Consider the following 27,583-nt stretch of genomic DNA (forward strand, 5'->3'; position numbering starts at 1 on the left):
TTTACACACATAAAAGAATCAAAGAAACCAATCTTACCAAACAAATCAGAAAAAAACATTTTAAATACTATTCTACTACTCAGTGCCACCCAAACTAAGGTAAGATAAACATCATCATATTGTTTATATAAAAACAGAGTATAGCTGGGCACAGTGGCACACACCTGTAATTCCAGTGGCTTGGAAGGCTTGAAGTAGGAGGATAACAAGTTCAAAGTCAGCCTCACCAACTTAGGCCCTAAGCAACTTAGTGAGACCCTGTCTCAAAGTAAAAAATAAAAAAGGTAGGGATGCAGTTCAGTAATTAAGAGTGTTTCATGGGTTCAATCCCCAGTATTACAAAAATAATTTTTTTCAAAATTTAAGAACAGCCAGGTGCAGTGATAAAGTCTGTAATCCCAGTGATTTGGGAGCTTAGGCAAAGCAATTTAGCAAGACCCCAAGCAACTCAGCAAAACCCTGTCTCTAAATAAAATATTAAAAGAACTGGCAATGTGGCTCAGTGGTTAAGTGTCCCTGGGTTCAATCCCCAGTACCAAAAAATAAAAAACAAAACATTTAAAAATAAAGGGATCCTTTCTGGAGAACAACTTGGAAATATGTTCATAGCAGTAATTTAATTTCAAACATTTCAATTTTAAGAAATAATCTGAAATGTGGAAAGATCCTTATGTAAACTTACTTCTAAAAGTTTACTGTTACTAGGAAACAACCTGTTAAGTTTAGCATTAACAAAATGACTAAATAATTCCATAATCTATAAAATGAAATATTGGGCCAACATTAACAATGTTTGAAACAATCAAATGCAATGTGTGAAACAAGACTGGATACAGGGTCCAAAAAATAAATAAATAAAATAAAGTTAAAACTTAATTGCTCATACTAAAACGGGTTGGCACAAATATATAGCCTAGCATTTATAACAATTAACTTGTTGAACTGTAAATGGCTTTTTTTGCAAAGGAAAAAAAATAGATACTGAAAAAGATTATTGTTCTTAGTTATTAGTCATTCATAACCTTGCTTAAGTATTTCTTAGTTCAACATATTTTCTTTCTCCTTACCATGTTTTTTAAAAAAATGTCTATTTCTTGACTTTGAACTTAAAACTTTAATCATAACTTCTAATATATACATCATTCAGTGTATCTTAAGTTGGTAGCTGAGGGTATTTGGCATCAATATTTGCAATAATACAAGGAAAAGGATAAACAATTCTTTGTTTACCAAGAGGTGGAGTGATGTGGATTTATCTGTTTTCTGTTCTGTGAGTCTAGACCGTCAAACCATTTTATCAACTAAACTTAGAAAATTTGAAATCATCTTATAACTTAAGACTCTGATCTCTGAAATCATAATATCTGTTTCCTTTCTGTATAGATTTTGATAACATTACTCTCTGACTATAAAATGTTCTCAGTGGAAATTTAAGATTGATTAATGTTATTTCAGCAGTTACTTAATTACTTCTGGCACTGTAAATGATACTAATGCCAGCAGAACTTCCAGATCTTTCAGACTGTAGATAAATTAGTTTGTCATAGTAAAACTTTGTCATTTCTACAAATTAATTTGTCATAGTAAAACTTTGTCATTTCTACAAACCTTTTATGACAAACCAGGAATTAATTCTATAAATAAAAACTATCAATCCTGAGTAATACTGGTATAATTATTTGCTGCTGCTGTGCTAATTCTGAATATGAAAATTTAAAAATCTATGCCTACCAAAGATATCTTTTGGAGTTTTTTGGGAGGAGGAAAACTGGAAAATTAAATTTCAATTTTGCTAAAAGTCTCTTACTTCTTCAGTTTTTTTTACTCTTCAGTCTTCAGTTTTTCTAGAAATTTCCTTATTCAAAGTTCAAAAGTTCACTGGAATATTCCTTTTGGACAAAAACTCTTCATTCCCAATCTTACTGTATTGGAAATTTATACCGAGCTGCTGTTTAAAACTTACCATGGGGTTTTTCTATTTCATACTTAGCTTTATGGCTACTGAACTTCCTTTATTCTTTCAGGTGGGCTTCAAATTTGCTCTAATGTGAAATTAAATTTCACTAATGTGAAATTACCTGTAAGTATTCTGGAAAGTAAGCAGGTTATTTAAAATGCTATAACAGTCTTGCAGGATTAAATAATATTTTGATTGATTGTTATCACTTGGGTGTTAACAATCCCCCATGTACAACCAATATGAAGGAATAATCCCACATTTTTCCCACTGTACTAAGAAGATAAAACAAAAGGCAAACATTGATCAAGGTATTCTGTATTGTCAGGGCATGCATATTCTAAAGAATTAAGTACTAATTCAACAACACTGGCTTCTTCACCTCTGTCAATTGTATGAAACCCTACTCATTTTCCCTAATACTGTAATGTTCATACTTGTACAATCTTCTCTGTCATGACTTTAAGTATTACTTTTCATTAACCATTACCTAATATTAGTTCATAGAGCTTCTTATGACAAAACAAAATGTTTTAATTCTAAAAACAAACACAATATGGTAGAGGGTTGGGGCTGTAGGCTCAGTGACAGAGCACTTGCCTAGCACACGTAAGGCATTAGATTCAATCATTAGCGCCACATAGAAATAAACAAAATAAAGGCATGCTGTCCATCTACAATAACAAAAAAAGACTTAAATATATATATATATATATATATATGGGCCAGGCATGGTGACACATGCCTGTAATCCCAGTGGCTCAGGAGGCTGAGATAGAAGGATCTCAAGTTCAAAGCCAGCCTCAGCAATTGTAAGGCGCTAAGCAACTCACTGAGACCTGTCTCTAAATAAAATACAAAATAGGACTGGGGATGTGGCTCAGTAGTTGAGTGCCCCCAGTTCAATCCCTGGAACCAAACAAACAAACAACAACAACAAAAAAAAAAAAAAAAACAATATGGGAGACATCTTTGACACAATTGGGAAAACATAAATATGAACTATATTATTTGATAATAAGCAGTTATTATTTTCTAAGTTATAATAATGACACTATGATCATATCATATAAAATATTTATTCTTAGGGGACAAATGTTAAAGTATTCAAACCATTCAGTATTTCATAAAAGTACACACACACGAACAGACGCATATTCTTTAATCTCTTCTGTAAGTTAAACTTTTGAAATAGGGCTGAGTTGTAGCTCAGTGGTAAAATGCTTGCCTAGCACATGTGAAACACTGGAGTCAATCCTCAGCCACCAAATAAAAATAAAATAAAGGCATGCCGTCCATCTACAACTATAAAAAAATAAATAAATGAAGGTATTGTGTCAATCTATAACTAAAAAAAAAAATTTTTTTAACTTTTAAAGTAAGAACTCAGGAAAAATGTTACATACAAACTTACTTTCCATGTGATGTCAACTATGTAAATTAAATGCACAAAAAAAGAACAAATATGCCAAAATGTTTACAGCAATTAGCCTCTGGGTGGCAGGATTAGAGATGACATTTTTTGCTTCCTTACAACTTTCTACATGTAGTAATTCATACAAAGAGCATTCAACCTAACTTTAACATAAAAGAGGAGAAAACAGACTTGCAGAGTTGGGGACCATGATCCAAGGAAGAGAAAAAGGACTAAGCAAACACGTTCACAAAAACAGCCAGGCATTGTAGCGCATGTTTGTGATCCCAAAACTAGGGAGGCTGAGGTAGGAGGATCACAAGTTCCAAGCCAGCCTCAGCAACTTAGTGAGGCCCTAAGCAACAGGGAGACCCGGTCTCAAAACTGGGGGAAAAAAAGGTGGGGAACGGGGATGTGTCAGTGGTAAAGTACACTTTCAATCCATAGCACCAAAAATTAATTAATTAATTAAAATAAAATAAAACATAACATTACCCATACATACAACTGGGAGGACCAAATTCATGATCTTGCAAAATATGGGGAAAGACCCAGAGCAAATGTGACAAAACGTACCAGAGAAGCAATTAAAAAGACAGCACAAAACCACTTATCTGATTCTTCTCAGTCTCTTGGTTCTTCCTCATGTCCCTGACCTCTAAATGCTGTTGGGCTCAGTGAGTCCCTAGACCTCTTCTTTAGCTATATTTGCCCCCTTATCCAGACTCCTGGTTTTGATATGCTTAAGACTCTGCAATGTGAGGGCTGGGGTTGTAGCTCAGCAGTAGAGTGCTTGCCTAGCACGTTCGAGGCCCTGGGTTCGATCCTCAACACCACATAAAAATAAGTAAATAAAATAGGGGCTCGGGATGTGGCTCAAGCGGTAGCGCGCTCGCCTGGCATGCGTGTGGCCTGGGTTCGATCCTCAGCACCACATACAAACAAGTGTGTCCGCCAAAAACTAAAAAATAAATGTTAAAAACAAATTTTAAAAAATGTTTTTTAAAAAATAAATAAATAAAATAAAATAAAGGGGTTTTTTTGTTTGTTTTTAAAGACTCTGCAATGTGAAATTCCAGCCTAGACCTTTCCCCTGAGCTTCAGACTTGTACAGGCAGGTGGATGCTCAAAAGATAGCTCAATTTTAACCTGTCTAAAACCGAATTATTCCTCCTGCATTCCTCCATCTCAATTAATAGCCATACTATTCTTCTTGCTTGAACCAAAACCCTAGAATTATTGTTACCCCCTTCCTGTCTCTATACTCCAAATCTGATCCATCTTTATCCTATTTTCAAATCTCAGAATCTCACTATTCTTCATTCTCTTCACCCTAAACCAGCCATTGTTATATTTTACCTAAGTTATTTCAGTAGTCTCCTAAAATAATTTCTGGAGTGTCTTTATGGCTCTGCCCTTGTCTCCCCTTTATTCTAACCAGTCGTTGTGGCACGTATCTGTAATTCCAGCAACTCAGAAGGCTGAGGCAGAAGGACTGAAAATTCAAAGACAGCCACATCATCTTAGTGAGATCCTGAGCAACTTAGGAAGATCTTTTCTCAAAATTAAACATAAAATGGATTGGGAATATAAATCAGTGGTAGATTACCCCTAGATTCAATCTCCACATCCTGCCCCCAAAATCTAAGATCATGCATTCCTCTGCTCAAAACACTTAAATGCCTTTCTATCTCACCAAAAATAAAAGCCAAATTGCTCTTGTTAACCCATAAAGCTTACATAAACTGGTCCTCCTTTTTTTTCTCTAACTTTTCTCCTTTCTGTTAGTCTGCTCCACTCCTATCATATTAACCTCCTAGCAATTTCTCAAATACTCCAGTCATGTCCATACTTTGCAAGTGCCATTCTCTATGTATGGACAGTACTTAACTCAGGTAACAGCAGAGATCACTTATTCACTTTAGATTTTCAATCAAATGTCTCATCAGAGAAGCATTCCCTATTCACCCAGTATAAACTTGTAACTCCTTAATCCTTCCTATTCCCTTACCTTTTACTTTTCTCTTCAGACCTTATCAATATCAAATGCTCTCTCTCTCTCTCTCTCTCTCTCTATATATATATATATATATATATATACATACACACACACACACACACACATATATATTTATTTATTTACTTACTTAATCTTTATATATTACTACATTCCATAGAAGAATGTAAGCCACATTAAGATCTAGGGTTTTGCCAGGCGTGGTGGCGCACACCTGTAATCCCAGCAGCACGGGAGGCTAAGACAGGAGGATCGCAAATTCAAAGCCAGCCTCAGCAAAAGTGAGGCACTAAATAACTCAGTGAGACCTTGTCTCTAAAAAAATACAAAATAGGGCTGAGGACATGCTCAGTGGTCGAGTGCCCCTGAGTTCAATGCCTAATACCATCCCCCCAAAAAAGATCTAGGGTTTTAATTTCTTCTGATCCTTTTGTATCCCTAAAACCCAAGAACATTTGGCATGTAGGAAATACTCAATTAAAATATTTATAAAATAATTAAGTAAATAGAAGAGGGTTAAAATAAATCAGAGTATAGACAAAAATAGTACTGAGGTTAAACTTTTCTTCACTGTCTAAAAATAATGTAAAAAGAAAATAAAATTTAATTACTTAGAAATACAAAAGGAGCCAGAAGAACTAAAATAATTATTATCAAAAATTGGGAGAGGGGCTGTGGATGTGGCTCAAGCGGTAACACGCTCGCCTGGCATGCGCGGGGCGCTGGGTTCGATCCTCAGCACCACATTAAAATAAAATAAAGATGCTGTGTCCACCGAAAACTGAAAAATAAAATAAATATTAAAAATCCTCTCTCTCTCTCTCTCTCTCTCTCTCTCTCTCTCTTTAAAAAAAAAAAAAAATTGGGAGGGAAAAAAATGGGGAGGGTTACTGATGAGTTAAACTCCCATCTCTTATTATCAGAATTCATTAGTTCTAATCTGATAAAATAAGAAATGACAGTACAATATTATTACTTTATACAGAAAAAAACATTTATAGTTTTACAACAGTATTAGATCTAGGAAGACAATCTCTCAGAGTAGTAAAAAATGAAGTGTTGCCTTTGTAAAAGAGAACCTAGGACAGGGAAGAACTGCTTTTCACTTTTAGGCTTTTGGGGGTTGGGGGAGGCACTAGGGATTGAACCCAGGGGTGCTTTGCCACTGATATAGCCCTTTTAACTTTTTTTTATTTTTGAGAATGGATCTCACTAAGTTGCTGAGGCTGGCTTCAAACTTGCAATCGTCTAGCCTCTGCTAGAATAGCTGGGATTATAGGCATATGCCACTACATCCAGTTTATAAACTTAAAAAAATAAAATTAGTATTTATATTATCCTATTCAAAAATATTTAGCAACTAGGAACAATGATGCATGCCTATAATCCCAGCTACTCAAGAGGCTGAGACAAGAAGATCACAAGTAAGCTAGTCTCTGCAACTTAACAAGACCCTGTTCTCCAAAAAAAAATTGAATTAAAAGGGCTAGAAATGTAGCTCAGTGGTAACAGTTCCCATGTTCAATCCCCAGGATCACAAATTAAATAAATAAATACACACATACATTTAACATATCTCATCAAAATTAAAAACTTGCTGTGAAAAACCTTGTGAACAGGATGAAAAGAAACAGAGTAGGAGAAAAAACTAGCAAATCACGTATTCTACAGATGACTAGTACCTAGAATATATAAAGAACTCTCTAAACACAACTGTGAAAAATAATCCAATTAGAAAATGGGCAAAAGATATGAACAGGCATCTCTGAAAAGATTGACAGACAGTAAATAAAAACCTGATAAAATATTCAATATCATTTGCCATAGGGAAACACAAATTAAAGCCGCAATGAGATATTATTATACACTTATCACAGGGGCCAAAATAAAAATTAGTGAAGAGGTTGGGGATATAGTCCAGTGGTAGAGGACATGCTTAGCATGGTTAAAGGTCTGCGTTCAATCACCAACACTCCTCCACCAAAATAAAAAATAAAAAAAAACACCAAATGCTAGCAAGGATACTGAGAAATTGGATCACTCATATATTGCTGGTGGGACTATAAAACAATACAAAAACTCTTGAAAATAGTCTAGTATTTTCTTAAATTAAAGACGCAATTACCATACAACAAAGCAATTGAAAACCTGGGCATTATCCCAAAGAAATGAAAAATTAAGTTCATATAAAACCTATACACAAATGTTTATAGTAATTTTATCACAATAATCAAAAGCTGAAAACAATCCAGATGTACTTCAATAAATAAAAGGTTAAACAAACAGTGGTATATCCATATCACTGCTCAGCAATAAGAAATAAACAACTGATATCGGCAAAACTTGGGTGGATCTCCCAGAAGTTATGCTGTTGGGGGAAAAAAAAGCCAATCCCAAAAAGTTATGTATGTATCTAACATTCTGAAATGATAAAATTTTATAAATGCAGAATGAATTAGTGGTTGCCAGGGGTTTAAGTGAAGAGAGAGATAGGTTTGTCTATGAGGGCAACACTAGATATTCATGTATTGGGAACCGTTCACTATCTTGACTGTAGTGGTAGATACATTACTACACAGAAGATTAAACAGTGTAAAACTCAATATACACACCCGTACACAAATACAAATAAAACAAGAAATCTGAATAAATTCTGTAGATTTTATCAATGTTGATAAAATGGTTGTGATACTGTATTATAGTTTTGTAAAATGTTAGCATTGGGGGAAACTGGGCAAGGTATATACAGGATCTCCCTGTATTGTTTCTTATAATAGCATATCAATCTAAAATTATCTTAATTTTAAAAATGTTTGATGGGCAAGCGTGGTAACATTTCCTAGCAACTTGGGGATCTGAGGTAGGAGGATGGTAAGTTCAAAGCCAGTCTGGGCAATTTGAGATGATCCTATCTCAAAAAATATAAAGGGCTGGGCTGGGGTTGTGGCTCAGGGGTAGAGTGCTCGCCTAGCATACATGAAACACTGGATTCGATCCTTAGCACCACATAAAATAAAAAATAAAGATGTTGTGTCTACCTATAACTAAAAAATAAATATTTTTTTAAAAATTAAAGAATAAAGGGCTGGGGATATAGCTCAGTGGTAGAGTGCCCATGGGTTCAATCCCTAGTACTACAAAAAAAAAAAAAAAAACAGTTTAATAGGAAAATAAAAATATCTATATTTCTTCTGTATTATATTTTAGGACACTCCCTGTTTAGGTATGTCAGGCTATATCACTAGGACATTAGATAAGGTAAGATAAATTTTTTGGAATTTTATGACAGAGAAAGTTTCCCAAAGTAGACTTTCTTCCCAAAATATCTGCTTTAATAAATAAAGATAAATTCATCATTAATACATGATTTAAAGAACTTTCAATCTTTTGGAATCAACCTCAAACTCCTTCCAGCTTCATGGCCTCTGCAATTGTAGTTCATGTCTGGAAAGCTCCTGCTCTCACATTGCATGCTTTTCCTTAGCCCTTCAACTATTCCTAGCAAATTCATGTTTACTGTTTATATTGCATTCCCCAAAAAAGGTGTTCCTTTATTCCCCATATTAGGTTTTTTTTCCTCTTTACAATGGTTATAATCGTAAATGAAGAGCTACATACATAATGACTTGTCTAAATCTGTCTCCCCTATTAAATTATAAGATCCCTGAAAATAAAACCCCTTTAAAGTACATGCCACAGTGCCAGCACATTATTATTGAATATAGTAATACAATCTTTTTAGTAGAGAAACAATAACACATTGAAGCAGAAAAGAAATTGTAGTAGTATGGAACTTCTCAAACAATACCTCTTCCTTCACAATGGAGGTAGCATGTTTCCGGTCCCCCCTTTTCATGACTAAGGGTGCTTAGCCTTAAAAATAAGCCTAGAATATACTCCTAAAGAAATACTATAAACTTAAATGCCCAGAAAGCAAAGCAAGGTAATAAAGATGAGTAAAGCAGGTGAGTATAGAAACAAAAGCACAAGCACTATGATAAATGACAAAGAAACACCTATCCTCAGTGTCCAACTTCAATACTGACTTGTAGGACTACAGAAAACCATTGCACTCTCACGCTTCATCTAGGGGAGGTTAGCCTCTAGTCACAGTTCCAACCAATTGTTGCCAATAAAGACCAGTAAAGCCAGGAACCAGAAATCTAGGTTTTACAACAAATTTCCCCATTTTTAAATTTTGCCAATTAATTCAAATATATTTTACCATGTGTGGGTCTAATAAAAACCATGAGCTCACAAGTTTATAGACTTTTCTAAAGCATTCATTTCTACTCGCTATGGAAGAAATTTATGTGCAAATACAAAGTATAAAATATACCAGAAAAAAATGCACTTCTTTTTAAGATAAAACAAGTCTTGAGGCTGGGGTTGTGCCCAGCAAATGTGAGGCACTGGATTTGATCCTCGGCACCATATAAAAAAATTAATAAATAAGTGAATGAAACAAAAGTTATTAAAAAAAAATTAAAACAAGTCTTCAATCATCTCAAGCCGATACTTTACCCTGTTTCTACCCTGACACCTCAAGATTCCTAGAGTTGTCTGGGCTCTTCTTCAACCTTAAGAGAATTGGGACAGAAGACTAAGAAGCACTGAACAGTTAAAAAGGAAAAAGCCTTTGAATCAAAAGGAACAGATTCAAAGCCTAGCTCTGTCACCTGCTAGCAATGTATTCTAAAGAAAGTTATTTAACTTCTTCACCCATCAGTTTCTCCTAGTATATAATGGAAGAAATACAATGTCTTTATTGTACAATTGTTTTGTGAATAGAATTTAAATGAAATTATAAGGGTGCTTAGCCATAAAAACACAGCTAAGCCTAGAATGTATTCCTAAAGAGATACTATAAACTTAAATGCCTAGAAAGCAAAGCAAGATAATAAAGAGGAGTAAAGCAGGTGAATATAGAAACAAAAGCACTTGCCTAACACATGTGAGGCACTGGAAATTATCCTTAGCACTATATTAAAAAAAATTAAACAAAGTTATTAAAAAAAATTAGTCTTCTGCCCCAATTCTCTTAAGGTCAAAGAAGAGCACAGACAACTCTAGGAGTAAAACATACAACATAGGGCCTAATGCAAAGGATGAACTCAAAAACTGGACACAGTAAATGAATACTGTTTATGGTACAATTTAAACATTTTGGATCTAAAACTGGTGAGGTACTTTGGGTTGGTAAATAGACAGCGTGCCTAACAGGTTTTTGTTCTTGTTTTTGTTTGTACCAGGGACTGAACATAGAGGCACTTAACTACTGAGCCACATCCCTAGCCTTTTTATATTTAATTTAGAGATAGGGTCTCATTGAGTTACTGAGGCTGGCTTTGAATTTGCAATCCTCCTGCCTCAGTCTCCCAAGATGCTGGGATTATAGGCAGGCACCACCATGCCCAGCACCTAATTTGATAACATGCCTAAATATTTTCTTCTAAGAAGTTATATCTTTATTAAGAGAAATGCTTATTCTGTTTCACAGGCATAAGATAGAATACTTACAATTTGAATATTCAGCTATAAAAAATTTACCTTTGCAAAAGAGAGATTCCCAACATCAGTACTATCTATACCATCCTCAAAACCCATTCCCTAATTCACAAAAAGATTGATTGATTTATCCTTGGGATGAGGCAACAGGTGCTCATAAGAGTTGATATCCCTTGATAAATTTAAATAAACTCCTTCAAACATTAATATACCTGCTTGTCCTGTTTAGCTGAGGTAACTGTTCAATGACTTGACTGATGGAACCACATGTATCCAAATGAGAAGAATCCACAGGGACTGAAAAATAATAATAATATTAATAATAATAATAATAATGGGATATTAGCACAAAAGGCATTTACCAACAAACTTTCTTACAAATTCAGAAATTCAGACAATACCAATCTAGTCAGCCACATCTGAACATCATGAATTTTTGAATGCTAACTATGCCCCAGATACTGCACTAGACTTCCTTACATACATTCATCACAACCATATAATGTTTAATCCACTCTGCTCCAACAACACCTTAAAAAAAAAAAAAATGCAAAAGGGACTGATAGCTTTAAGCACCTCACCTGCAGCCTTGTCTTTCAAATGTTCACTGAACCCACTATTACTGTTTTCTTGTTCTTCTCCAGCAGCTTGTTCAGGATTGGACACAACATCCTAGGAAATATACATATATAATTTCCCCAATATATTCTAAACAGTCCAAAATGATTTCATTTTCCCAACCAACTTTATCCAAAAGATAGTGATCTTCTAAATACTTATGTATGCTAGTTGGGCTGAATTGGGGGGAAAACTGCTCCATCATTTTCAAACAAGATATCACTCACCAACACAGGGTTCTCTTTGTGCGTCTGTAGATTCGGAAGGTGTCGAGACAGCACACTGAAGTGAGAACCAGAATCATCTTCTAGAACCTGGCTTTCAGGCTGAGAATCTTCAATTATCAGGCAAGGGGTATCTTGCTGAGAAAAATCTGAATCCAACTGACTTCCAGTAGGGTCCATCTGCTCCCCTGGAATGGAATAACAAAAGATCGGTTCTCTGTAACCTACAAGCGCTCACGGAATCTAAGCCTAAATAATGGGGCGGAAGTACCAGGGCTGGGAAGGGGACCAGTCCAGGGCTCCTTCGATTAGAACACGATATTTGCAATCGCTGCAAGCACTTTCCTACTATACCTCTTAAGCTCCCGTTTCTTCCCTATTTACAATAAGCCTACCTATCCTTCCCTCCCTCTTCTTTTTCATCACCTACCCACAGAAACCCTTTCCCCTCCTTCCTAACCTCTACTCTCCCCGCCCCTTTTTCCATCCCCCCACAACTCTCCCTACGTCCTTCGGCCGCCTCTACTGTCCCCAAAATGCTGCTTTGTAACCTCTGTTCGCTGGAACCCCCACAGCCCTTCACGCTTCCTCAAGACCACTCAGCCTTCCTAGCTCCTGCTTCCCCACCCCCTCCTTAGGGTCCTCCAACCCCTTCCCCGTCACCGCCGCCATGCTTGCCACCCCGCCCCCTCCGGTCAGCCATCCCTTCAGACCCGAAATCCAAGCTTTCAGAGCCAAGTGAGCCCCCACTTTTCTCCAAGCAGTACCAGGCATCCCAGCGGGAGGTCCCTCGCGCTCGAGCTAGAGGTCTCTGCACGTTCCCCAGGTCCCTCCAGCTCTATCCCCAGGTCGCCACTGTCGCCACCGCCGCCACCGGCCGCGAACTCCCCCTTTTCCCGTCGCGTCACGCAGAATCGGATCGCCCATTCGCTGTTTTTGCTCGCCACTCAAGAAAGCCTGTGAATGATAGGTGGCTGAGGCGGAATGCCCCGCCCCAACGTAAGAAAAAGGAACACGGCGGCGCGTTTCCATGGCACCTTGGACGTTGCAGGCCCTCCCCTTAGTACAGCCAGAGAATGACAGTATCCTTGAACCGAAGGGACCTTGAGAGGGCATGAAATCTATTCCCCTGTCTCCAAGACGATTGTATTTTCCACTACTCAGACCCTTGAGAATCTCTACCTGCTTTCTATCGTTTATGTACCTTAAAGCCCCTTCCCTCTATTCCATGGAAAAAAAGAGTTTCCCGGCTTTCTAATAATAAAAGGGCAAAGAGGAGGATTGAGGGTAGCTAGTACCTCAGAGCTGATGAGAAAGAAGGATCTTTGGGATTTACCAATGTCAGTCAAGATCCCTTTGAGGGCCTCTCCCTATATTCAAGGGGCCTGAAGCTTCTCACCTTACACCTCTGCCAGTTTTAGGTTTTGGGGGGTTTTGTTTGATTGTTTGTTTTCTTACATTGTCTGAGGGGCTCAGTAAGCCATATTTCTTCCCATTGCCCTTTCCAGCCTGGAAGGTATTTCAAGGTTTCATTTGTTTATCTTCGCACTTTATTTTATGGGATCACAGCCTACAGAAACTACAGCCCCAGACATGTTTTGCACCTCCCATTGAGAGAATTGAGCATTGTGATTCTCAAATCGGTGGTAAAGAGAACAGCTGTCATTCTATGGAACTCTATAACCTCAAAGATCCTCCAAGCCCTGAGATTCAATTATCCTAATTATGATGCCAGGGTCTTATAGAGGGTGTGGCAGCTGTTACAACTATTAATGAACTAGACACCATAAGGCATATGTATTTGGTTTTTGTTGTTGTTTCTATTTAAATGGCAGTGGATCTAGCATAGAATTTTAGCCAGAACAGCTGTCAATAGAGAAAGTACCTAGCACAATGCCAACTGTATACATAGTAGGTAGTGAATAGGAGGTAGTTTTCTATCTGTACCCCAGGCTCAGAATTATTTAGGCACAGCCCAAATATGATTCTCCGTTTCTATAAATGTCCAATTTGGCACTTGAAATAAGCTAAGCTAAAGTGGAGCTTCCTACCAATCTTCTTCCTGCTGCTGTAAATTACGGTGATCATATTTTCCAAACCAAAAGACTGAGTATATGTTACTTATGTGAACCAAAGGACTGACTCTGAAATGAAATTGTCTTGAAAAAAAATCTAGAATCTATTATTACTGTAACTAGAATATAATTAGAATATTTCATTGGTAGAGAAAAAAGTGAAATGAACCACACAATAGACACATTTCACTTTTTTTTTTAAGAGAGAGGGAGGGAGGGAGGGGGAGAGAGAGAGAGAGAGAGAGAGAGAGAGAGAGAGAGATAGTGTTTTAATATTTATTTTTTAGTTTTCGGTGGATATAACATCTTTGTATGTGGTGCTGAGGATAGAACCCGGGCGGCATGCATGCCAGGCGATCGCTCTACCGCTTGAGCCACATCCCCAGCCCCACATTTCACTTCTTAATCTTAAAATCATTTATAATTGTCTCCTCTCTTTCTCCACTCCAATGCAAAAGACCAGTGACCAAATAAATGTAATCCCCAAAGGACCAAGTTCTTTTAATATCCAGTATAGTTAGTGACATAACACTAACTAGACACAAACAGGTCTTCCTAATTATTCAACAAACAACTCTTTGTCAAAACCATAAAACTAAAAAGGGTGGCAGTTATCACTATGAGCTTTCTCAAAAAGTCCAAGAGTGAGATGAGCCCAGAGGAGTTGTGTAAGCAGGAAGAGGAGGAATTTAACACAGTTCCACTCTCTGTGCTCGCGAAGTCAGTCAAAAAACATACCCAAGTGCTCATCAGCTGCCATAACAAGAAGAAACTCCTGGGTCCTGTGAAGGCCTTTGACAGGAACTGTAACACAGTGCAGAAAATGTGAATATGGGCACTAAGGTCCCCAAGAGCAGCAAGGGCAAATAGTTGTTCAAGCCAGTCAACAAGGACCACTACATCTCCAAGATGTTTCTAAGCAAGAACTCCATCACTATGGTCCTGCAGAACCCTCTCATTGCTGGCAAGTAGGGGCCCCTCCACACTGTTGGAACTTGCTCCTCTGCCCTGCAAACACCTGCCCTTTGTAATGATAAAGTCCTGTTTTGTTTTTTTTCCTAAAAAAAAAAAGAAAGAAAGAAAGAAAGAAACCAGGTGATTTAAATATTGAGAAACATGATTAAAAATAAATAAATGAGCCTGAGCCATTCCATTACTAAATAAATCAAGAGTTTAAAAAAAAACTGTGAAAAAAAACTGTGAATTCCTCGTTTGGCAGTGTGGCAATAAAATTAATCATTAAATTATCTGGAAAGATCAGAAAATACAGGCAGAATGGTTAGCTACTGAGGCTGTGACTTAATGCAGACAGGTAAGTCATAGGCCTTTAATGACTCCTAAACTGCAAAGGACCATCAGCACATCTACCTATCTACAGGTATTTATTTATCTAAGCCACCTCACACAGAGAGAAATCTAATCTACCTCTAAAGTCTTCCCACAGAAGAAAATTCTATTAGTCCCTATGTTAACTTACTTTAAAATTTAACACAACTCATTGTCAGAAACTTTTCTTCTAATCATTTAATCTAAATCCTTCCTTCTAGATCTTAAAATAATTTCCTCTCATATTGTCTTTAACTAGTATATCTAAAACCTGGACAGATTCACATCAAGTTGGGATCATCTCATTTGGTCCTATAATTTCACAATAAATCTCAACCAAACAAATATAAATGTTACATTACTTGGTTTATCAGTGTTTTTCTGAGGTCCCCTCACGGACTTCTCTAAGCAGAAGAATCTCAAGACAGTTTAATCTTCTCTTACAGGTTCTATTCATCAGACATTAGATTTGCTTCATGATTTTCCTCTGGAAACTCATAGTTTGGAGCTCAGTGGCAGAGAACTCCACTGAGGATCTGACAAGTACTAAATTTAATGATAGGAAAACAATTATATATCTCTTTTAAGCTGCAATAATAAGGTACTACTAGCTGACAGTTACTCTATAACTGATTCTGACCCCTCAGCTGCCTTCCATTACACTTGAATCTACATGATCATGACTAATTATATACCAGTGATATAACTAATAACATATACTTCATTTTTCCATGTGGCAATTACTTTGCCGCTTTATGTTATCTTACCTAATAGCCAGATAGCTCTGAGGATTACAGATGAAAAGAGCAAAGCTTAGAGAGATGAAAAAATTGCACAATGTCTCAGAGCTAGTAAGGGAGTAGAATTTGAACCTAGTCTATATAACTGCAGAAGTTTTTTATAGCCATGATTGAGGAAAAGTGGTGACAAGTTGCTAAAAGTTGACATAAAGCGTTTTTTGGGTTTTACAATGTATTGTTATCCAAAGACTACATGTACGTGTTTCTAGAAATTTATAATTAAAATATTGGGAAGAAAACAGAAGAAACTGAAAAGTTTTCAAATGCACATCCTCATGAAGGAGGTTAAATCAACAAAGAGGTGATGATATAATTAAGATGTGAAAACAAACTTACTTAAGGTAGTTAATTAACTATATTAACCTCAGTCTCAAGGCTGGTACAACTGTAGATACCTGTGACACCTGCATTAGACATATTCTCAGCTGATTTGTGCATCTTATCTCTACAGAACTTCCTCCTATTAATTTTCTTAAGTAAACATTTTATATTGAAAAAAATTCAAAACAACAGGAAAAGCTACAACAAGAATGTAATTTAAAAAAATATTTAATAGTGACCTCTCATGAACCCTCCACCTAGATTCACACATTAACATTTTGTAAAATTGATATTCATTTTTTAATCATGGTAAAAAAGAATATATAACATAAAATTTACAATTCAGAAGGTAATGAGTACATTATTTTGCAACCATTATCATCATCCATCTCCAGAATTTTTTCATCTTTTCAAAGAAAAACTATCCTGATTAATCACTAACTGCCAATTCTCCTCTTCCCAAAGCCCCTGGCAACCACCATCCTCTCTCCTGTCTATGAATTTGCGTATTGTAGTTATCTTATAAAAGTGTAACAATATATTTGTCCTTTTGTTTCTGGCTTATTTCACTATCTCCAAAGTCATCCATATTGTAGTCTGTGTCAGAATTTCCTTCCTTTTTAAGGCTAAATAATATTCCATTGTGTGTCTGTATCACATTTTATCACTCCTGTTCATTTTAACCACTTTCTGAACCTTCTCAGAGCCCCAATCTGTCATGTCCCAAGCATAGATGAGATTCTGAAGGCAATGTGGCAAAGCAGCACACAGCAATGCACCCCCCCCCCGCTTTTTAACATAATTACTATGTTGTTGTTGTTGTTTTAAATATCTGTGTTTTATTTATTTATTATTATGTAGTGCTGAGGATGGAACCCATGTTCGAGGCAAGCACTCTGCCACTGAGCCACAACCCCAGCCCCCAGCAATTCCTTTAGATGTCTTCATTTTCTGGCCAGTAAGCTATGTATCCTCTTAGTTAGACACATGATACCAAGCACAATTTTTATTGTAGTGTTATCTGCAGTGTCCTTCCTCCCACCTTTTCAAATATGTAGACCAAAGAGCTCAACCCTACCAGGAGCCACTTACCTGGAAACAGAAAGGTTTGGGGCAGGTGGGTTGACAGAATCTTCGCCTATTTGAATATTGATAGACTGCCATTTCCCCCAACCTCCTGTCCCCTTTCCGGTTTCTTTTCTCTTCATATTGAAGTATTCAAATCCCCAAATCCCAGTAAAATTGCCCCACCACTCTATTTTTATATCAAGCTCTCAGGCTTTCTTCTTTCATTTCCCTGAAAATTTCATTTTCTCCATACTGGTAACTCCTGAACCATTTGCAATCTGGCTTCACTAGTCCTAAATGTAGTGCTTAGCACACTTTCCAGGTACAAAATAGTTACTTTAAAGGTTTCTTAATGACTGATTCTGAAACTTGTCATATTACCTTATCATTTTACCTGTGTAGCATCCGATGCCTTTGCTGATTCCCTTTTCCTTAAAATTATCTACCAATGACTTAAAATTTCCTGGTTCTCATCCTTTATTTCAGCTTTCCAATCCCTAAAGTCAAGATTACAGGATCAGAATGAGGAATAGTACCAACATTCAGTCGGGTGCCCAGGTGCACACCTATAATCTCAGCAGCTTGGGAGTCTGAGGCAGGAGGATCACAGGTTCAAAGCCAGCCTCACCAACTTAGCAAAGCCCTTACCAACTCAGAGAGACCCTGTCTCTAAATAAATTTTAGGGATGTAGTTCAGTGGTTAAGCAACCCTGGGTTCAATCCCTGGTTAACCCCCCCCCTTAAAAAAAAAAAGGAGTGGTACTAGCATGCTACAACACAGATGTATCTTGAAAACACAATATTAAGTAAAATAAGCCAAACACCAAAACAATAAATATTATTAGATTCCATTTATGAGATGTATAGAGTAGGCACACAAAGTAGAATGGTGGTTGTCAGGGGCTAGAAGAAGTGGGAAATGAGGAGTTAACTGTGTGACAAGTTACAGAGCTTCAGTTTGGGCCTTCAATTTAGGAAGCTAGAGATGGATAGTGGTGATAGCTTTTCACAATGTGAGTGTATTTAATCCTACTGAACTGAACACTTAAGACTGGTTATAATGACTGGGTGTGGTGGTACACACCTATAATCCAAGAACTCAGGAGGCAGAGGCAAGAGGATGTCAAGTTTGAGGCTAGCCTGGACAACTTCGAAAGACCCTGTCTCAAATAAAAAATAAAAATGATTGTGACTGTAACTCTGTAGAGCACCCTTGGGCTCAACCCCTAGTACCACAAAAACAACAAACAAAAGAAAGTTATAATGAGGAGCTGGGAATATAGCTTGATACTAGGAGACTTGCCTAGCATGCACAAAGCTGGATTTGATCCCTAGCATCACAAAAACCAAAATTAATTATAATAGTAGAGATTTTGTTATGCAGACTTTACTACAAGAAGAAAAATTTTTAGTAAGACAACACTAAACTTTAGTATTGAAAAATGAATATCTGAATCATAATTTTTTTCTTAATAATAAAATTTTTATAAAAGTACTAATGATTAATTTTAGAGTGGAAAAGGGGTTGTAATTCATTACGAGTCAAGGGATATGCTTAGAAATGTTCTATTTTTATTACCAGGGTCATTATACAGGTGTATTATTTATACCTCATAAATTTATACATTTTTTTCAGTTTGTGCATTATATTTCACAACAAAGATGATTCAAAATAAATATTATTGATGCTAAAACTCATAATGTGATGCAAAAGAGGATATACACATGGTCTCAAACTATTTCCCTAAGATGTACTAAATTATTTTAACAAATCATAAATTTGCAGTGAGGAAACCTGGTATTCACAAACTTGACCAAGTGATTCCAAATAATATCACCAATAAGGTGACAAAATACTATCAGGTGTCACTTAGATACACCAAGAAGGATACAACATCACTTTAATTGTATTCTTAATTGTATTCCTGCCCAAAACACATAATCTGAATCTGATCATGAGGACATATCCAAATTGATGCATGCTCTACAAATTAATATCCATATTCTTCAAAAAGAGAGAGATATCAAGAATGGCAAAGAAAGTCAAGCACTGTAATGTAAGACTATAGTCCCAATTATTTGAGAGCCTAAGGCAGGAAAATTTCTTGGACCCAGGAGTTCAAGGCCAGCCTGGGAAATAATGAGATCTCATCTCAGAAAAAAAAAGGGGGGCCGTGAGGGTGGCAGGGAAAGAATGGTGAAGAAAGACTGAGGAACTTTTCCAGACTTGGGAAGACTACACAGACAAGATTATTAAATGCAACATGTGATCCAAAATTTAATTCTAGACAAGAATTTGGTTTTTCTTCTTGTATAAATAACTCTAATGGGAATACAGGTGATATTTGAATAAAGTCTGTAGATTATGTAAATAGTATTGAGCCAATGTTATTTTTCTGATGTTGGTACTTATACTGTGGTTGTGTAAAAAGAAAAAAGAAAAAGTAGTACCAAATTATCCAAGATTGGAGCTGGGTAGGCTTAGTATCTGCACTCAACAGTAATAAGATGATAAGAGAAGGAATATTCTTAGAGCTTTTGGAAACTGTTAGGAATTACAGCCAGGACAGTAGAAGGTGAAAAAGTTTTTCTTGTAGATTAAAAAACAAACAAACAAAAACAAAACAAAACAAAACAAAAAACCCAGCAACTCTTAAGTCCCAATGGGAAAAGGTGAATTTTTAGATTCTGGGACTGAGAAATCTAAATAACAAGAGACACTTCCTCAGAGAACACAGTGAACTACTCTTCTGAGGTAAATGTGTATTTACATAAAGTCATGTGCATACAGTGTCTAGCCTTGGGTCCTACTCCCCACCTTACTGTTGTCCCCTTCATTCTACTCAGAGTCATCTCAACCAGGCGGTGTCTAAACAGCTGATATGGGTAGTACAGAGCTAATGTGCTAACAAATTCAGAGCTCGTTGCAAAAACAGTAATACACCTCTGCCCTGCTCACATATGAGCTTATCACATAGAATCTCATGAATTTTATGCCTGAGAAGTCAGAAAACCCATAACCCTGACCAAAAATTTATCTATGAACTCAAGTTCTTTTATTAATTTCAATTCACTTACATGCAAGTCACCATTTTGACTCCATGGTAGTAGTGGAGAGGGAGCAATGCATAAACAAGATTCAATTGCTACCTTTAAGAAACTTATAATCTATTGAGGAGATAAGACATGTATACAAATTATGATACAGGATACAATAAAAATGCTGCAGAAATGTTAAAACGTCAAAAGAAAGAATTTTAATCATATGATAATCATGAATATATTTACTGAATACTAATAATACTTTAAATTCTGTTTACTCCAGCTCCCTCTAACCCCAGTACTGAGGATGGTACTCAGGGGATTCTACCACTGAGCTATAACCCCACCTCTTTTTATTTTTTATTTTGAGACAGGGTCTCCCTAAGCTGACCAGCTGACCTGGAACTTGCAATCCTCCTGCATCAGCCTCTGGAATCAATGGATTTACAGACATGTGCCACTGTGCCTCGTTTACTCTTGTTCCTATCTTGATCTCATCCAGCTCATTGTAAATTCCATCAATGTGTCAATGTCTCCCAACTTTCTATCTTCAGACCACACCTCTCCAAAATCCGAACTTACATATATATAAATAAATAAAATTATAAATATATACAAATCCCAAACACATATTATACATAATAACACTATATATAATAATTCTCCACTTAGGTATTAGACTGATACCTCAAAGTCAATCTAATACCTAAGTGGAGAATTATTAAAATTGTAGGGAGTTGGATATAAAAACTTGTTTAGATTCATCTTCCTTTTTTTGGCAAGAATACATCATAAAAGACAGTAGAATGAATAAGACATAATTTTCCTATGTTCATATACGAATACACAACCAGTGTAACTCCACATCATGTACAACTGCAAGAATGGGAAGTTATACTCCATGTATGTATGATGTGTCAAAATACATTCTACTGTCATGTATAACTAAAAATAACAAAATAAAAGCATACTTATGTGATAAAATATATCCACTCTACAATATGAAAAAAAAAAAGAGAATACATCATAAGTGGTATCTTACACTTTTTTTTTTTTTTTTTGGTACCAGGGATTGAAACCAGGGGTGCTTTACCACTGAAACACATCCCCAGCTCTTTTTTATTTTTGAGACAGGATCTCACTAAGTTGCTTAGGGCTTCACCAAATTGCTGAGGCTGGAGGTTCAATCCTCCTGCCTTAGCCTCCTGAGCCACTGAAATCACAGGCATGCGCCACCATGCCCAGCTATACCTTCTATTTCAACCCAATAGGAGGCACATAATTAACATTTGATTGAATATATTTCCATTTTGTTAAAATTGATTAGTAGGTTCAAATGTTGCCACATTTTCATGGGAGGGGCAACGAAATGTTGATATTCTAATTTTCACATATAGTTTCACTTATTAGCTGGATTTCTATAAAAAAAAAATTTTCTCCTCATCAAGTACTTGATTACCTAAGGAAAGTTGTGATAAATGCTTGATTTATTCCCTTTATTTACTAGTTTTCAAAAATATGACAGGTAATGTAGCATACTCCAAAGACAACCAATGATTTTTTTAGAATAATAATGCGCCCATGAATTTTAACATATTTGATATGCTTTGATTCAAATATGATATGTTATTGTTCATTGTTATTACAGTTACTGCAGTTATTCATTTTGAAATGTATATTGTCCCATCTTTGGGGGCATCCCTTCAGGTTAGCTCCAGAGCCCTTTTGATGTGATTCTAGTAGTCTTTGATGGCTTCTTTGCTTTCTGGTGTAAAAAAGATAGATGTTTAATTTGGATAATTTCTGCCCCATATCTAGAATCAAATGTTTCTCTAAAGCATGTCAGTTCATTTTAGTAGAAAGTGGAATTTAGGTATCCCAATCTGGATGGTTAGAATGCTCACTGACTGCTACTAGATTGGTCATTGTTTAGTTTCTTCAATTAAATTTTGGGATTTCAGGAATTTTACTCTGCTTCTTTGATTTTATATTTGTAGCTTTTTCTCTTATGATCAATGTCTTGGTTCCTGATAACATTAATGTAATTTTTTTTTTGCTTTGGTTTACTACATGTATATTAGCTCCAGGGTGTGTGTGTGTGTGTGTGTATGTGTGTCTGTGTGTGTATGTGTGTGTGTGTGTGTGTGTGTGTGTGTATAAAATGAGATAACCAATGAAAGCAGTTTAACATTTCTTTGTAGTTGATTTTTTCCTTAGAGCATATTCTCATTAAAAATTAGTGGGCTGGGGTTTTGGCTCAGTGGTAGAATGCTTGCCTAGCATGTGTGGGGCCTGGAGCTCAATCCTCAGCACCACATAAAGATAAATAAAGGTATTGTGTCCATCTATAAGTAAAAAATATTTTAAAAATTAGAGTTAGGCTGGGGATATAGCTCAGTAGTAGGACACTTGCCTAGCATGAATAAGGTCCTGGGTTCATCCAGTACCTCGAAAGAAAGAGAAAGGAAGAGAGAAAGTGTGTGTGTGTGTGTGTGTGTGTGTGTGTGTGTGTGTGTATGGGAGAGGGGGGGTGGAGAAAGGGAAAGAAAGAAAGGGAAAGGAAGGAATGAAGTGGAGGGAGTACAGTTAAGTTGGGCAAAACCCAGGAGGCTGAGTCAGGAGGATTGCAAGTTCAAAGCCAGTCTTCACAAGATCCTATCTCAAAATAAAAACTAGCAAAGGGCTACAGATGTAGATCAGTGGTAGAGCACCCCTGAGTTCAGTCTCTAGTACCACACACGCACACGCGCGCGCGCACACACACACACACAGAGTACAGTTAAGGGCTGGGGATGTAGCTCAGAGGTAAAGAGTTTGTCTATCATGCACAAGACCCTGGTTTGATCCCCAGTACTGGAGGGAAAAAAAAAAGGGGGAAGTTACTGGCGCAGGGGCTGGGGCTGGGGCTGAGTGGTAGCGCACTTGCCTAGCATGTATGAGGCACTGGGTTCGATTCTCAGCAGATTCTCAACACTGTGTATGAATAAATAAAGGTCTATCAACAACTGAAAAAAAAATTTTAAAAGAGAAGTTACTCTATTTTATTGTTATTTTAATTTTTATAATGCTAGAAATTAAACCTAGGGCCTCACAAATGCTAGGCAAGCACTCCACCACTGAGCTACATCCCCATTCTCTACAATAAATTCTCTATATAAATGGAATTGTAACAATGTGTAGTTTTTGGCGGCCAGTTTCTTTAATGTACCACAAAAAAATTTTTTTTTCTTCTGAGGATGGAACTTGGGGTACTTTACCACTGAGCTACATTCCTAACCTTCTTTTTTTTTTTTTTTTTTTTTGAGACAGGGACTCCATAAATTTCCCAGGCTGGCTTGGTACTTGGAATCATCCTGCCTCACCTTTCCAAGTAGCTGATATCACAGCAGTGAGTCACTGCGCCCAGTTCTATTATAACATTTTGCATGTTGTTGCCATATATCAGTAGTTCACTCTTTTTTATTGCTCAGTTGTATTCTATTGTGTACATATAATACAATTTGTTTTTATCAGTTCTATTGCTGGATATTTAGGTTGATTTGTTTTATGATAAAGCAATTACATATGTTCATCAACAAGTCTTATTTTTAATATCTTTATTTATTTTTATGTGGTGCTGAGGATTGAACCCAGGGCCTCCTCACATGTGCTAGGCGAGCACTCTACTGCTGAGCGCTCAAAATGCGTCCATTTTAAATATAGAGTTTGATTGAGTTTGACAAATGTATAGTGTGTGTGCCTTGTCTGATGCTGCCACCCCAATCAAATACAGAACATTTTCATTACCCCAAAATATTCCTTTGTACCCTTTGAAATCAATAACCAGCCCTAGGCAACCACTTATTTGTTTCCTGTCACTGTAGATTAATTTTGCCCATTCTAGAATTTGATATAAACTTATTCATGCAGTGTGTACTTGTGGCAACCATAAACATGTACCACTGATATCTGCCTATGGAGAGTATAATCAAGTGATGGGGCCAGGGATGTAGCTCAGTGGTAGAGCACTTGTGTGGCATTTGTGAGCCCCTGGACCCAAACCTTAGCATGGCCAAAAAAAAAAAAATAAAATCTTCATAGGAGTTTTGTGTGTGTGTTGTTTGGTTTGATTTTGTTGGTAATGAGGACAGTATCCAGGGCACTCTCTACATTGACCTAAAACCCCAGCCCTTTTTGATTGTTTTATTGGTGCATTATAATTCCCTTTGAGACAGGGTCTTTTCATTTTATTTACCAAAAAAAAAATAGTATTTATTTTTTAGTTGTAGCTAAACACAATACCTTTATTTTATTTATTTATCTTTATGTGGTGCTGAGGATCGACAGGGTCTTGTTAAGTTGTCCAGGCTGAGGGCTGGGATCGTGGCTTAGTGGTAGAGTGCATGCCTAGCATGTGTGAGACACTGGATTCAATTTTCAGCACTACATATAAATAAATGAATAAAATAAAGGTCCATCAACATCTAAAAAAAAAAAAGTTGTCCGGGGGGCCTGAAATTTATGATTATCCTGCCTCATCCTCCTAAATCACTGGGATTACAAGTGTGAAGCACTGCTCCTGGCTAACATGTGATCTGGCTCCTATTATCTCCTATTCTTCTTTCTCTCACTTTTCTGCTGGAGTCACATTAGGTCCCTTGTATTTTTTGAATATGCAAAGCATACTACTACCTTGAGGACTTTACAATACCACAAAATCACAAATATTTTTCCTCTTCTTTCTCTTCATTTCTTTCTTGAAGATCCTTCATAATACACCTTAACTTCCCTTTCCAACCTTTCCTCCTGCATATATTCTGCATTACCCCTTTCATTCAGTCAAACTAAGCCATTTATCTTTCCCTCATTCTGTACTTTCTGTTTAGGCTATCCCTTTTTTCTTGAATGATTAATTCCCATCTAGGTATTTAGTTACATTTACCTTTATGCTTTACTTTATTTGTAAACTAAGGTTTCATTTCATTCCATAGATAATTAGGAATATGACCTAACTAAACACAGCTTCTTCTGTTAAACTGACTTCCTTGCCAACTACATGAACTTAGGCAAGTTGCTTACCTTCTCTATTAAAGTTGCTTTATTCTCCCAATCTATACAATTATAATGATAGTACTACCTTATAGGGGTTTTTTTTTTTTTTTTGGGAAATAAATGGAACAACCTCTTAAATACGGTTAGCACAATGTCCATAATTTATTCAAAACTGTTTGAGTACTCACTGTATGCCAGCAAATGAAACACACAGAGAGTATTCCCTTAATAATGCAAAATTTGATTCACACAGTCATGATCTCAAAATTGAGTAATACCATACACTTAGGTTTGAGAGTCCCCCACAATAAGAGATAGCTTTGCTCACACTAAAGTAAAGGATGGTGCCAGAGACCACAGGCTAATGGAAGTAATAAAGGAAGACAGTATCCATAAAGGTTTCTTATTCACATTGAGGATAACTTTCTTTATAAAAGAACATGGGGCAACAGGATAAAAAGGAAATTTCTTCATTGTCCTTCACAATGCTCTGTAGATGGAAGGTAAATTCAATGCCTTTGTCCTACCCATTTACTTAGTGTGAATAAATAATAATTAAGAAAATTACTCAATAAATATTTATTATGGGCCTCCTCTTTGGAGCACACATAGTAATAATTGCAGCATTTCTCCTCCATTTCAATCTTTCTAGAGATTATTGTACTCAGAGTCTTTTTGGAGGTTGTTTTACATCTGTCCTTTATAGATGAATGAGCTGTTCATGCTAAAAGGTGACCTTATGACTGCTGGTATGCATTATAATCATAGTATTTTCCCAAAAAGTCAAGGATAAGCCTCTGACACAGCAATCTTGTAATCCAACACGCTTCTCTCTGTATGAAGAAGGCATCATAAGCAGAACTGAGTACAGGGTGGGAATCTGAGCTGCGTGCGGCTCCCTTTGGATATTTTGGTTGATAGGACCATACCATCTAGCAGAGCATGCTGGAATTCTGCCAAATGAGCTCAAATCCCCAGGAAAAACTAATGACATTCATCAGGCTAGAAGAGAAACCAGCATCTTTTCTTTATGAATTACCAAAGCTCGTTGAAATCTCATGAAGATTTTAAACACTAAAAAGATTATGATGTTTTCAGGCTGGGATTATAGCACAGTGGTAGAGTGCTTGCCTAGCATGTGTGAGGCACTGGTTTGGATTCTCAGCACATATAAAAGTAAATAAAATAAAGGTCCATCAACAACTGAAAAAAAAAATTTTTTTAAAGATTATGATGTTTTCCCTTTCCCATGCATACACATACCTCAAGATGAGTGTGATTAATTGCCACAAAAGTCTGATTTTTCTCATTTGGCAATTTCAATATTTTATTTTTAATACAAAATATGAAGTTATTTTCAGAAAAATTATAAATTAATTATAAATTATATTAAACTAAATTATATTTAGTTTACTTAGTGGATAATTCACCACCATATTTTATGAATTCAGAGAGGCCTGGGGCTGAGAACTCCCTAACTGGTTCAAACACAGCCAAAGCTATAACACCTTTCATAATATTTGAGATTTTATTCTATCTTTTGTGGTGTGCCCAAATCAGTGTGCACTCAAGGCAAGAGCTTATTCTACTGCCTTCCTCTTCTAACTACCTTTTTCAGTAATACACCCTTAAGAGACCCATTACACAATTTAAAGTTCCTTCAGCACAAACAGTTTGAAAACATTAGTTGTACCACTACTATATCTGCTAATCTTGCTTGATAAGACCGTGGAAGAAGTTACAGAATGAGGGAGTTCCCAAAAGCTCTTACGTGGTCAATACAGGGACTGACAGTTAAATGAAACACTATAATAGACTCCATAGTCACCTTGTACAACCTTGTGTATGTACCTCACATTCATGCATATTGGCAGATCCCTAACAATCCCCCTGGATGGGTCTTTGAATGACATCCTTTTACTAGTAGGCTTCTGCCACAGTACACTTCCTAAATGTTTACACGTAATAGGTGAAAACCTATTATATAAAAACCTATTATGTAGGGGCTGGGGCTGGGGCTCTGTGGTAGTGCACTTGCCTGGCATGTGTGAGGCACTGGTTTCAATTCTCAGCATCACATATAAATAAATTAATTAATTAAATAAAGATCTATCATCAACTAAAAAAAATTTTTAAAAACCCTTATTATGTAAAAATATGCTTTGTAATTTATATATGTATT

General features: G+C 36.4%; 1 protein-coding gene and 1 pseudogene across 6 annotated transcripts in view; one reads left to right on the forward strand and one right to left on the reverse strand.

The window, feature by feature from the left end:
- Positions 1 to 12,603, reverse strand: part of Tp53bp1 (tumor protein p53 binding protein 1) — an 85,950-nt gene extending 73,347 nt beyond the window's left edge. For all 6 annotated transcript variants that reach the window (XR_013090766.2, XM_076850648.2, XM_076850650.2 and 3 more), the window contains exons 1-4: positions 12,506 to 12,603; positions 11,742 to 11,926; positions 11,478 to 11,568; positions 11,109 to 11,193 (exon numbers count right to left, since the gene is read on the reverse strand). Coding sequence is in view for 5 of the 6 variants with exons in the window: in XM_076850648.2 (XP_076706763.2) it covers positions 11,109 to 11,193; positions 11,478 to 11,568; positions 11,742 to 11,926; positions 12,506 to 12,512 (368 nt within the window). In the remaining variant the exon portion in view is untranslated. The remainder of the gene's footprint in view (positions 1 to 11,108; positions 11,194 to 11,477; positions 11,569 to 11,741; positions 11,927 to 12,505) is intronic.
- A 1,829-nt stretch (positions 12,604 to 14,432) lies between these two features.
- Positions 14,433 to 14,785, forward strand: LOC143394011 (small nuclear ribonucleoprotein Sm D2 pseudogene; annotated as a pseudogene).
- Positions 14,786 to 27,583: the final 12,798 nt, after the last annotated feature.

The sequence above is a fragment of the Callospermophilus lateralis genome, chromosome 3 (genome assembly GCF_048772815.1).
Source record: "Callospermophilus lateralis isolate mCalLat2 chromosome 3, mCalLat2.hap1, whole genome shotgun sequence".
Lineage (NCBI taxonomy): Eukaryota > Metazoa > Chordata > Mammalia > Rodentia > Sciuridae > Callospermophilus > Callospermophilus lateralis.